We start from the raw sequence: 12,924 nt of genomic DNA on the forward strand, positions 1-12,924 counted from the left end.
TTATTTCATTGGTTTAAATATCTATCCTTGTGCCAACATTACACTAGTTTATGTACTGTTGCTTCTGTAATGTCTTAAAAGCTGTTAGAGGAACTTCTCACATCTTGCTCTTCTTCCAGATTGCCTTGACGATTCTATGTCCTTGAAATTTCCACGTAGATTTAAAAATTAGTCTGTCAATTTCCACAAAGAAAACAAAACAAACAAAACCTGTTGGAATTTTGAATTAGATTGCATTGAATCTGTAGACCAGTTTGGGGAGAATTGATATCTTTCTAATATTGTACCTTCTATCTGAAACTATTATGTATTTCTTTATTTAGGTCTTCTTTCAAGGTCTTCTTTATTTAGGTCTTTTTCAATAATGTTTTATAAACTATAAACTACATAGGAGTCTTGCATGTCTTTTTTAGATTTATTCCTAGGTGTTTGATATTGTTGAAATCTTGTATATCTGTAGTAATTTTTTTCTGCTTGTCTATCATTATGAGGGAGGTAAGTTAAAATAGCCCACTATTATATGAATTTGTTTGTTACTCCTTGAAGTTCTGTGAATTATTTTCTTTACTTCGAGGCTAGATTATTAGATGACTACTGATATAGAATTGTTATATCTTCCTTTGAAAGTATAACCTTTGAACCTTTTTATCATGCATGAGATGATCTCTAGTAATGCTTCTTGCTTTAAAGTCTATTTTATCTAAAGTGTTTTCATAACATATGAGGGGTGACCACCAAAAAACTAGTATTTGTAAAAAATTGTATATTTATTCTTACATGTGTAAACTTCAGTCACCTTCAAAGTACTCTCCATTGGATGCAGTGCACCTATCAAGACGTTTCTTCCACTGCTCAACACAGTTTTTGAACTCATTGATTTTGATGCCTTTTAGTGCTTCTGCCATTTTTTTGTTTCACTTCCACATCGGCAAAATGTTTCCCTCTGAGGACTTTTTTCGTCAGGGAAACAAAAAAGGCACTCAGGGTGAGATCGGGTGAATAGGGAGAGTGGGGCATAAGGGTCATGTCATTTTTGGTCAAAAACTGCTGAACAGTCAGAGCTGTGTGGGCAGGTACACTCCTAAATCACCCATCACGAAATGGGCAAACGTGTTGAAAGAGTTTTCAAAAACATTCACTGAAGCTGAATGCAGCCTCTCCAACAATGCCAGCTGGTACACTGATACAGATGGGTTCCTAGAACACTCACCTAGTGGAGGAAGTCTGTACCACAGGGGTCACACTTCCAGAAGATAATTGTTTTTTTATGGGTCCCCCCTTGTATCTTTACTGTTCTTTTAGTTTAAACCCTTTTCTATCTTATGCTTACAATGTGTCTCATAACTCTAGAGGCTAAAATTTTATCAAGTACAGCCTGACCTATTTTTCTTTTAATTGGAGCATTTAGTATATTTGCATTTAATAAAATAAAAAATATATACTCATATTTGGGTTTACATTTACTTTTTTACTAAGGGCCTTCAATTTGTACCTCCCGTTCTGTACTATTTATTTTCTTTCTTGCCTTCTTTTGGATTGATTTAGTATATTTTATTATTCCACCTCCTATTAGCTTAGCAGTTATATGCTTTTATATTTTTCTTTTAGTGGTTACTCTAAACTTACATCCTTGACTTACAAAACTCTAACATTAATTAATACTAATGCCCCTTTGACATGTTAGACTGTAGGACATATTAACTTTGTTCACGGTCTTCCCAATTTAGATGTCAGAGTTAAAATCTGTTTTTAAGTCTATGTAGATTTAAACCCTAAAAAGATATTATTGTAATTTTTTTATACAGATGTATCCACCTATTTACCTATTCTTTCTCATGTGCCTAGTGTCCTTCGTGGTTTGTCAGACATCGTGTCTGCTAATGTATTTGTAGAAAACATTTGAGGCCTAGGGTGCTATCTTCCACCAGAGATAAATGACATTTTCTTCTGTGACACATCTGGGCACAAGTAATCTAAGATCACCTCAGTGAAATGTCAGGGCTTCAGAAAGTTTGAGGCAGAGCAGTGGTTTACCCTTACCCATAGGAGGCAAACTTTCAGAGTCCCCACTGAAAGGGAGGGAAGTTCACTAGTCCTTCTTCACCCCACCCTCAGACGTACTCTGACTCCAGTCCCTTCTCCCCACCCCTTAAGAAGCCATCATAAGTGTGGCTCACTCATGATGTGTGCTCCCTCTTGGCCTCCTCCTTTGGAATGGGCAATTGTCTCCAGAACATAAGTGGCCTTAAATGCTCACTCCTTTGGGTATTAGTTTTCTCCCAGATCTTGGTTCTATAATTTTTCACTGTCTTGTTAATTTACTTCCATCTCTAAACTCGTGTTTTTCATATTTCAATCAGCTATTTCAGTAGTCTTAGGTACAAATTTCATAGTCTGCTATTACTGGAATGTTCAGTCCCTTATTACGACTTTCATTTTTAATTTTTCTGATTATTTGTGTTTTAAGAAATGCCTTTCAGCTGTTATCTTCTGTGAATTGCCTGTTCATATCTTTGCTCATATTTTTCCTTGTAAAAGCAATTTTTCTTTCTTTATTTTTTGTTTATAGACTTTATTTATTTATTTTTAGAGACAGGGGAAGGGGAGAAGAAACAGAGGGAGAGAAACATCAGTGTGTGGTTGCCTCTCATGTGCCCCCTACTGGGGAGCTGACCCTCAACCCAGGCATGTGCCCTGACCGGGAATTGAACCAGCGACCTTTCAGTTTACAGGCCGGTGCTCAATGCACTGGGCCACACCAGCCAGGACTAAAAGCGATTTTTAAAAGTTCTTTATGAAGCATGGATTCTGATTCTTCATCAGTTTTATGTACCACTAGCATCTGTTGCTTATCTTTTCAGTTAGTTAATGGTGTCTTCTGTACACAGAATTTTTCAGTTTTTATGTAAATTAATGCAACCTAATCAATTGTTTTCTCTCATAGTTTATACATTTTGGGTTTTGTTTAAGAAATTCTTCCTTACCCTGAGGTCACAAAATATATACATATGTAAATATATTTTAATGTATATTTGAATAAAACATATTTATAAACACACACATATTTATAATATTTTACAGTGTAAAGATTTACCTTTCATAGTTAGATGTTTTAGTCATCAAAATTTTTATTTTTTATGTATGTTGAAGTAGGGAATGTAATTGAAAAATTTTATATGAATAATTTAGTAGGATAGTCCATGATTTCAGCACTGCACTGAAGATTTCCATTGTGTTCCTTGGGTCTATATGTCTCTCCTAGCACACTGCCTTTATTACTTGAACAGAGCTCTCTAATATAATTTATTTCTGGTTTGACAGCTCTCCCCTTAAGATATTTATTGTTTTTGACCCAGTACAACTCTGCCACTGTAGTTGGTTTAGATGAATGAACTGGGTAGCTCAGTGACCTGGAGCTGACAGCTTGAGTTCTCGAGCAGAAATCCAAAGCACTTATTTAGGGGAATAAATTTTTCTGACTGAATTTCATGACTCGTTATGAGGTGTCCTTTGACTCCATGCTGCCTTTTTTCCCCCTCTTTGCCACTATAGGATCCTCCCAGTCCAGGTCTGTCTATCTGAGAAGGCTGTTGTCACAGGGAGGTGGGAGGCTCTCAGGCTGTGGAGGAATCAGGGCTTAATGGCGGCAGCCAGGCCCAGTCACAGGGCCAATCCAGACTTGGAGGGCTGTTGGCTTTGGCTTGGGGTGCTCCCAGCCTTCAGCCACTGCCATGGCATATCTTCTAGTTTGGCCCCATCAGAGAATCATCTGCAGAGAATACTTGGCATTGATTCACTTTAAAAACTCTCTAAGTAGATTCCATCTACCTTAGCTTCACTTCAGCAATGATAGCTGTAATCATTATACATGTAATCATGTATATATTAATGCAAATCGTGTTCCATTAAAATGCTCTGGAATTACTAGGAGTGTCTGTGTTAGGCACATACATATTCATTTTCTATTATTTAATTTTTATATTGACCTCTTTGTCTGAAAGTAATTGTGGTGTATCATGTCTTAACTGTCTTAGCTTTAGAACAGATTCAAATCTGGAAGGACCACACCCCCCATTTATTCTTTTTTTCCCTAGTATTTCCTTTAATTCAAATAAAAATAAAAAACACTGTTTATCCTTCTAGATGAACATTCATTTTGTAAAGTTTCAAAAATTGTCTAGATTTTGACTTGGTATTGTATTAATTAGACAAACACATTGATTTGGAAAAAATGATACTATAAAAATTTTTAAAGATTTTATTTATCTTTAGTGGGGAAGGGAAGGAGAGAGGGACAGAAACATCAATGTATGGTTGCCTCTCATGAATTCCCTGCTGGGAACTGGCCTACAACTCAGGCATGTGCCCTGACTGGGAATTGAACCTCGATCCCTTGGTTCACAGGCCCACGCTCAATCCACTGAGCTACACCAGCCAGGGCTTATGCTATAAAATTTTTTATTTCTTCCATTCAAAAACATTTCTCTCTGCTTATTCAAGTCTTTTATATTCTCAGTGCAGCTTTATCTTATTTTCTTCCATATAAATCCCCTGGATTTTGTTGGCTTCAAAAAACTTGCTGCAATTGAGAATAGCATCTTTTTTACCATTAAAATTGTGCAACTTTATTGCCAATACCTAAAAATGCTATTGAATTTTGAGTTTTTTAATCTGCCCTTTATTAACTTAAATGGATGTTCAGTTGTTCTCTTCGTATTTTAAGGTGTACAATGGTATTATCAACAATATGGGCAATTTTGTCTTTTTCAACATTTGTACTTTGATCTGTTTCTGGGCAGTGCTTTACAGTGAATATGGAATGATAATGGAGGGAGGGCATGTTAAATAAGTCATTGAGCAGTGTGCTCACTATGACCTCCTCACTGCACTGAAAAATACAAATACACACACACACACACACACACACACACACACAGGGGTAGGCCACGTAGTTTACAAATAATACAATAATTAATAAATAAATAATACAAGCATAAACTCTGTGTTTTGTGTACTCACAAGTGTAAACCTACTTTTGCCCAGCCCTGTGTGTGTATTGGCCTGACAGAGACAGAGTATTTATAACAGTTGAGTGGCATAATTTGGTTGAATATCTACTTTTTGTTTGTCCATATTTTCTAATCATTCTTGAAGGTCATGCATTATTTAGGTAATTCAAGTTAATGGCAATTTTAACACATTTTGTGTCCCTATTAGGTGAATTATGTTGGCTGTGGGTTGAAATAGCTATTTTTTATCTGCTAAGGATATCTTCTATCTTTTAAAAAAGAGTTATTATTTGTTTTTAAATTAGAACTCATGTTGAATTTTGTGAAATGTTTCTTTTTGGCTGCTGAAAGATGATCAGATACATGGTTTCTCTTTTTTGTAATGGAAATATTTTTTATTTATGATAAAATGCACAGATCTTAGGTGTTCAGTTTGATGTGTTTTCACATATTATGTACACCTTATAACTACCACCCCAAACAAGAAACAGAACATTTCCACCACCCCAGAAAGTTTGAGGATATTTTGTGGTGAGGTGTTGTGCTTTGTGCACAGTCTGGGTTTACCCATCTTCAGCCTCAGTTTAACATCTCGAGGGCTTGGAGGCCCCAACAGGCTGTCCCTTCTGAAGTTGTCCATCAGACCAGGCTGGTAGCAGAAGGGAGCTGGATTCTCTGCACACAAGTGGCTAGGGCAAGGCAGAGCTAAAGCTGTTTTCTGGGACAGGAAGAGGGCAATGGCAGCAGTAGTGATACTTTTAGTGGTCCAGCCTAAGAATGCATCTGTGGCAAAACTGTTTCTGGGTACCACACTATGAAAGGTTAAGATGGGGAGGATCATGGAAAGCAGATATCGTGGGTGCAGGATTCCCCAACACTGCCAAAACCATGGGATTTTGGGTGCAGGCCCCATGTCTTGTGCTCATTCCTTGATAAAATCAGGTGCCACCTATTGGAACATTTTCTCGTGGAGCACCCTTGCCTTTGGCTGGGTTGCTAGTTTGCACTACTACATTGTTCTTAGGGAGCTTGCTACCTTAGGATACTCAAGGTTACTACCCTCTATGCTGCGCCAATCTTATTGCAGTCTTTTTGCAGATTCCCAGTCTCTGCAGCAGCAGTTCATGGAATGATACCCGGTGTTATTTATTCAGCCTATCAGATGACAGTAAATTGGGAAAATTACAGAAATACATGTTTCTGTTCCTTTCTACCAGCTTAATATTGGCATGCAGGGTGTGTTTTCAATGCCATGAAGTGTGGAAAATAAGCTTCATAGTAGATTATGCTTTTGGTGCTCTCTCCATTGAGGGTAAGAAGTCTGCAGGAAGATGACTTGGGGTTCCATGAATCAAAAGGCCAGGGGCTCAATTTCTTATGTCTGAATATAGACTCTACTATATATTCTTGGTGGCATGAAGTTTACTTGGGTCAAGCAATTAATTACTCCTAGTGTATGTTTCCTTAATATGGGTCTTTTTTGTGTGAGCTGTGAGCACTTTCGGGTTGGGCTATTTTGGGGGGTGTGCGTGTCTGGACACATGCTAGTGTGGGTGTCTAAAACCACCATGGTTCTTTGCTTGGGCAGGGCCTAGGGCAAGGACAGAGAAGGGAGGGTGTAAAGTAGGTCATTAAGGCATGCGAGGGGCTGCATCTCAGACTCCAGGAAACCACCCAAGCAAACCACCCAAGCAAGGCTTCCTCCTGAGGCTTTCTCTGCAGTGTCAAACAAGCAGCATGTTTTCCCTCTTTAAAAAAAAAACAACACCTGAAGCTATTTTAAATCTACATTCAAATGCAAGCAACTGAACTTGAACAGCTCTTGTGCCACAGTCTGCACAAGCCTCCTGGAGGTGGAGACTGCCAGGGTGGACCCTGGGAACTTAAAAGCTGTTCCAGACCTTTATGGGAGGGAAAGGAACTCTCTCTCCCTCTAGTCCTTGTGTGGTTTGTCCCCAACCTGTTTGGCCTGCAATCTGAGGAGACAACTGCCTTTTCATGTTTTATACATTTTATTCGTACATTTCTCCAACTTTGAAATGACAAAAGCCCAATTCTATGGTTTCCCATTACACAGCATCCTACAAGTATGTATATGCTACAAAGAATACTATGAAGATTCTCTTCCTCCCCTGTCACATAAGAGATAACTGATTAGGGTTCCATCGACTTGTACTGTCTGGCAGTGCACCAGTGTTCTGGTAGTTCTGGCGACAGGGCAAAGGGATCAGGGTGGGAGGGCATGTGCTAAGGCATGTAAATAGATACACACAGAGAGAAAGAAAAGTGGGACATTTACAGAGAATCCAAACCTTTCCGATCCCTTCACCTCCTGGGTGTTGGAGGACACCTCCTGCACAAACGCTCTTGCACACTAAGGCTTTGCTGTACCCTGCAAATACTTACAATTGGATACGGTGAAATATACAACAACCATTAACATCGCTCTCTTTTTATCACTGAGACAATACTTCAAAACCTTTTATAAAAAGGCAATTATACATACAGAAAAAAGAACACGTTGGCAAAACTTTATGCAAAACAACCCCAGTACTGAGTTTGAATGGCGACGCACCTGCATTGCTATTAAACGTGATACTCTGAGCACGTGAGGCTCATGTGGCCTTTGCTTCAGTCACCCTGCCTGCTGCCCCTGCAGCCTCCAATCTGCCTGCATGGGTGCCATTCCAGGACACAGGTGAGCTGCAAATCAATTCCTCTAATTCCTGGTCTCTTCAAAATGGGAAAAACAATAGGTGGGATGACTCACTGTGGAGGAATGCCTATTTCTACTCTCAAACAGACCTCCTTCTAAGAGATTGCACATTCTGTGTGTCCTGAGAGGTCTGGTCACACCTCCAGACCTCTCTTGGTGAGAACACTGACACACTCCCTACATCATGTGCCAGAGAGGCTGGAACTAACACATGTGTGGCAGCAAAGTTCTGAGTTTCTGAGCACACACAGATATGGAGTTGTGCTTGGGGCCAGAAACGAGGTCTCTTGTGTGGTGACAAACATCTCTTTCCATTTTCTTTTGCTCGGTCCATTTGCACAGGTTCAAGAGAGTTGATGGAGGGGGTCAGGTGAGAGGTGGTGGGAGCTCTGGTTTTTCAACGCCCCCCCCCCCCCCCCCCCCCCCGCCACGTAGAAGCGAAGACTTGGCAGTGCCTCTCCTAGAGATGGTGAGGCCCTCCTCCTCCTCCTCTTTCTGTGATCTGGGTCTGCCGGCCTTCTGCAGACCAAGAGTGGTGGAGAAAAGACCAGATAAAAGGGATGTGGACTGGTGAGCATACTATTCTCCGTCTGTTCTACTTTCTGTTCATGTTACAGCTAAACTTCTCTCACTAAGCTGGAAGACCTGAGCCTTCCAGTTGCTCCAAGTTTAAAGTGAACTGATTAACTGAGTGTGAGCAAAGCCAATCAAGCATCAAACCTTCTGGGCATAGTCCAGTAACCGAAGACACCACATGGAGAGGAAGATCTTACTTCTAAAGGGGTAACAAGAGGAAAAGTTCTATCAAATAAGATGATTCACAATGAAAGCTTGTAGCCCTTATGTAAGCTGCAGTGAGAAGCAAAATATCTTTCAATGAGGAGAATTAATTAAGAGGCACAGAACAAGAGAAAAGCATTCAGGGACCTTTAACCTATAACATTCTGTAATCAGCCTCAGTATCATAAGCCCTTGTAAAGAGGATGGAATTAGGAGGCTGTGCTCAGTTCTGGAAAAACAAACCCTTCCCCAGCTCCCCAATGCACACACACACATACACAGACCAGCTTAATAGGACACAAGGAGGAGGAGGAATGAGGACATTAGGGGCTTGTTTTGGAATGCCGATTGCAAGGTGCCTTCTCCTCCTGCCAAGGAGACAGAGTGGGAGGCATTATAATTAAGAATTTTTTAATCAAGATTTTTCTTGCTAGCCATAGCAACATGTTTCTCTGCCCCAAGTTAAGAGATGGACCTAAATGAAGAAAAGGACATCACATTAATGGAATACAACAGATTGCTTGGGGCCACCTGTCTGTAAGGGGCAGTGTCCACTCTGAGCATCTCCCCCATTCATTTTCCCCAATGGTGGCTTAACTGGCTCTACTTTTTTAAGGGATAAACTCAAACCCTTAATGAACTACAAGTGATTTAAAAACAAAACCAACCCACTCTTCTCTGTGGTAATGAGATCAAAGGCTTTACAAACACAATTGCTGCACTGAGCCTCAGCCCGGCTGGTTGGCTCCAGCAGTGCGAGATGGAACTGGACCTGGGCAGGGGGAACACTTGCTGCCTCCTTTGTGCAGTGATGCTTTTGCACCATCTTTAGATCCCCTGCCACCAATAGAATGGGTTCAGGAAAGAAGCCTTCTGATGCGAATAGCAAGAAGTAGGTCATCCATTTCTCTTCTTCTCTGAGCAAATATTTTAAACCAACTCACCTGACAGGAGATACAATTAATTGCATTTTAAAGGGTTGCCATACTAACTTGACACCGGGAGACTTCCAGATGAACTGAGTGACATTTTCCTTTTTAGTGTTAAAATTGAATACATTGCATGTGCAAAGTAATTACTGCTTTCTGATTTAAAAATCAGGGTATTTCTTCTTTTTAACAAATAATTCAGTGCATTAAAAAGACCTTCTTTTTGCTGTGGGTACAGGGGCTGGGATAGGACTGAGAACCCCCAGAATGTGGCTGATTTGACCAGTGATAAAATCTAATAACGTTATAATTTCCTCTGGTATTCAAAAGAAAAAAAGATGGTTTAGCTGACGAAGCAATAAAGCAGCTTTTTAGCAATTTTCTCTGATTACTTAGTGGACAACTGTAATGTAGTGGCAGGAGCAATGTACTGAAATTACCCTGAATTCAGATATTTAAGTGTTTCCTGCTAGATCTGCTTTAGAGAAGACGTGTATTAGTGGAATGGATAGGTGATCTCTGAGAAGTCAGATAGAATGAGTTCTGGATGAAAGAATTCTGCCATTTACACAATGGCAGGAACAATGCCTACCTGTATACTTCCCCAAGGATGCATAAAGCGATTAGAAGAGAGGACTAGCACTATCATGCTTTTTCCGTTTTGGGACCACAGATATTTAAATTGGCATTGCTTTTGTCTTTCTTTGCTTGATCCACATTTATCAATGTGGTGGGAGGCTTAAGTCAGGCATTGTCAGCATCTCTGGAGATTTGGCCTAAAAGGGCAAGTGGGAGCATGGAGGTTTCTGCCAGAGGGAGTTTCTCTTCCCCATGTGTTAGTTGTATTCTTCTTTGTGCTTCATTGATAAAGAGGTAGAGTGGGCCCTTTCACACTGAGAAGAGCCTGGATTGTGGTCAGTACCATCATGGGAATGACTTGACATCAGGTAGATTCAAATCAATCCTAACACAGCCCTAAACAACTCTCCGGGTTTCTCTCTCCACCCAGGATGTCTCTGGCATGGTGGTGTGGTCACCCTGCTATGGAGCACCAACAGAAGCAGTTCACTTGACATCTTGTTGCTAAGTTGCAGATTCATCTGGTCACTGACAAAGGACAACATCAGAGAAAAAAAATCAGCATCATTTAATAAGAGTAGGTGGGGAGTGATGACACTGTAAAAGGAATATGCAAATGTCTTTTCTGTGTGGTCCTTTAAGAGGGGCTTTTCAGCTCAGAACATACCCCGCAAATCTTGCCAAGGCACAAAGCAATGAGGCCATCTAACTGACAAGAAGCAAACATGATGGTATTTTTTTCAAGAATCACAGGTTAATAGAACCACTTCACACACCCTGACACTTTAGTGGAAAACCTTCCACTGACCTCCGGCAAGAGTCGGAAAACTCGCAGCCTGAATCCACTATACTGGAAGGATGTGGCCTCATGTAAGGGTGATGAGATGGTTAATGCTTGTAAAGCAACAAGGAAAGATGATTCTCCTGTGCCAAGGGATATAGCAAGAGGAAGGAAAAACCACAGATGGCCTCTCGTACATTGGTGGCCCTTGGGTGCACTGCGTGTGCTCTGGGAGCCAGGCATGGTTTGAGTTGTGCTCTGGCGGAGTATTTTGTTGTCCTGCCAACTGGTAGTCACTCCTGGGCCTTTGATGGTTCAATGAGCATCTAATGAATAATAAAATCTCAAAGATTATCAGCTTGTATATCTGAACAAATCTATAATGAAATGAAGGACCCAAAGGCATTTAATTATTGAACACATAAAAGGAAGTATATTTAAAAAAATTGGTCAAACTGTCCTGTTAGTTATCATTTTAAAGGAATTTACAGGGCTGTTATAGATTATTCTTTTGGAATAATTCAGTTTATAGCAAATGCCTAAACTGGTTTCTTCATTGCACAGTATATTCTCTTAAAATGGGTGCTTTAAAACAATTACATACATATTAAAAATCCTCATTTCTTTGCTTAATTAAAACATTAATACTCTCAGACAACACAGATTTGAAATGGTGAAACCAGCAATTCCCCCTCCCACCTTACAACAAATTAAATTGAGACAAAATTACAAACACATTTCACTATATGATTATTATTAATAAAAATCAGTTTTGTCTTTTTATAAAGTTGCCCAAAATGCAAGGGATGTGCATAGGTTTTACAACTTAGTCATAATAGCATTTTATTCTTATTCCCCTGGGTGTGCCCCGTGAACGGAATGTACTTGGCTGTAGATTACAGATCGTTTTGTCCAACACAGACACACCAACAGCATAAACGCTCGCGACTGTCCACATGCATTAAGAGTCAAGACCCAACTTCAAATCTCTAAAAGGTTTACAGGGTGCTTCAAAGAGACAGTATCACATTATCTGGATGTTACATAAAGGACTTAAAAAAAATACTATTCTAAAAAAAAGAAAGAGAAAAAAGGCCTTTAAAAATTTATGACTGTTTTGTAATCACTAGACTGATTATTTCAAATAAATAAAGGAAAGAAAGATATTCCAATCCATAAAGTCAGACTCTAAAAAGAATGTAGTGTTCCACCCCCAGTCAAGGTAACAGAATCATTGTTTATTATTATTAAAATAGATTATAGAAAGCAGCATCTATTTTGTGCAGTTTTTAGGGGCCTTGGAAATAAAAAGGCTATGATTTCCAAAAATATAACATTCCAAAGGATTGAATAATACATACATTTAAAGATACATTTTATTAAAGTTTAGGAGAACTGATTAAAAAAGATACTGTCTCTTTAAATTAGTGTGTAATTGTTTTTCTCCTCTTACCTATTCGGACATGACAATAATTATAAATGTAGGTCACACTACAACTAGGTAGTCTCTAGGGACCACGACCTGCTGATACAAGGCCGATAACAAAGAGGCGTTTCCATGTATGAGGTGGCTCCCAGTTATGTGTCAGATATCTGGGGACGGGCCTAATAGACCCAGGAGACTGGGACCCACTGAGGGGCTGTGCACACGAGCTCGACAGCTTCCTCCAGATGTCTGATTGTCTCATCAATTTCATTGTTGATAATTGTGAGATCGAAGTAGTGTGCATATGTTCTCTGTAGGATATCAGACTCCTTCTGCAGGCGCTGAAGAGATTCATCCTAAATGGTGATGGGATGGAGGCAGGGGTGGGCATGGGAGAAGGGAAAAGCAAAGAGAAGAGAGAAGTTAGCTGGATTCTTCCCCTTTTCACATTTCTATTCATCTCACTGTCAGAAACAGTCAAGGCCAGATCGTGACACGTCATATCTGGGCACAAGGCCGAGTCTGCTTTGTGACAGAGAAGATGATGGTCCCCAGGATGGCAGGGTTACAGAACTACTGCTTGCAACCCAGACTTCTCACCATGCAACAAGGGTCTCCATGCCAAACCAGACAGACCAGAGAAAATACACACTCTTCAGCAAACACACTGCCCCATGGGGACTAGCTGTCCTGTCCCAGGATCA

The 12,924-nt window shown here is 40.0% G+C and overlaps 1 protein-coding gene across 9 annotated transcripts in view; it reads right to left on the reverse strand.

The window, feature by feature from the left end:
- Positions 1–10,562: 10,562 nt before the first annotated feature.
- CASK (calcium/calmodulin dependent serine protein kinase) overlaps positions 10,563–12,924 on the reverse strand; it is a 490,261-nt gene continuing 487,899 nt past the window's right edge. For all 9 annotated transcript variants that reach the window (XM_037165398.2, XM_037165406.2, XM_037165435.2 and 6 more), the window contains one exon: positions 10,563–12,576. In XM_037165398.2, coding sequence (XP_037021293.1) covers positions 12,400–12,576 — 177 coding nt within the window. In that variant the 3' untranslated portion in view covers positions 10,563–12,399. The remainder of the gene's footprint in view (positions 12,577–12,924) is intronic.

Source organism: Artibeus jamaicensis, unplaced genomic scaffold (genome assembly GCF_021234435.1).
Source record: "Artibeus jamaicensis isolate MK-2021 breed Jamaican fruit bat unplaced genomic scaffold, CSHL_Jam_final contig_60, whole genome shotgun sequence".
NCBI lineage: Eukaryota > Metazoa > Chordata > Mammalia > Chiroptera > Phyllostomidae > Artibeus > Artibeus jamaicensis.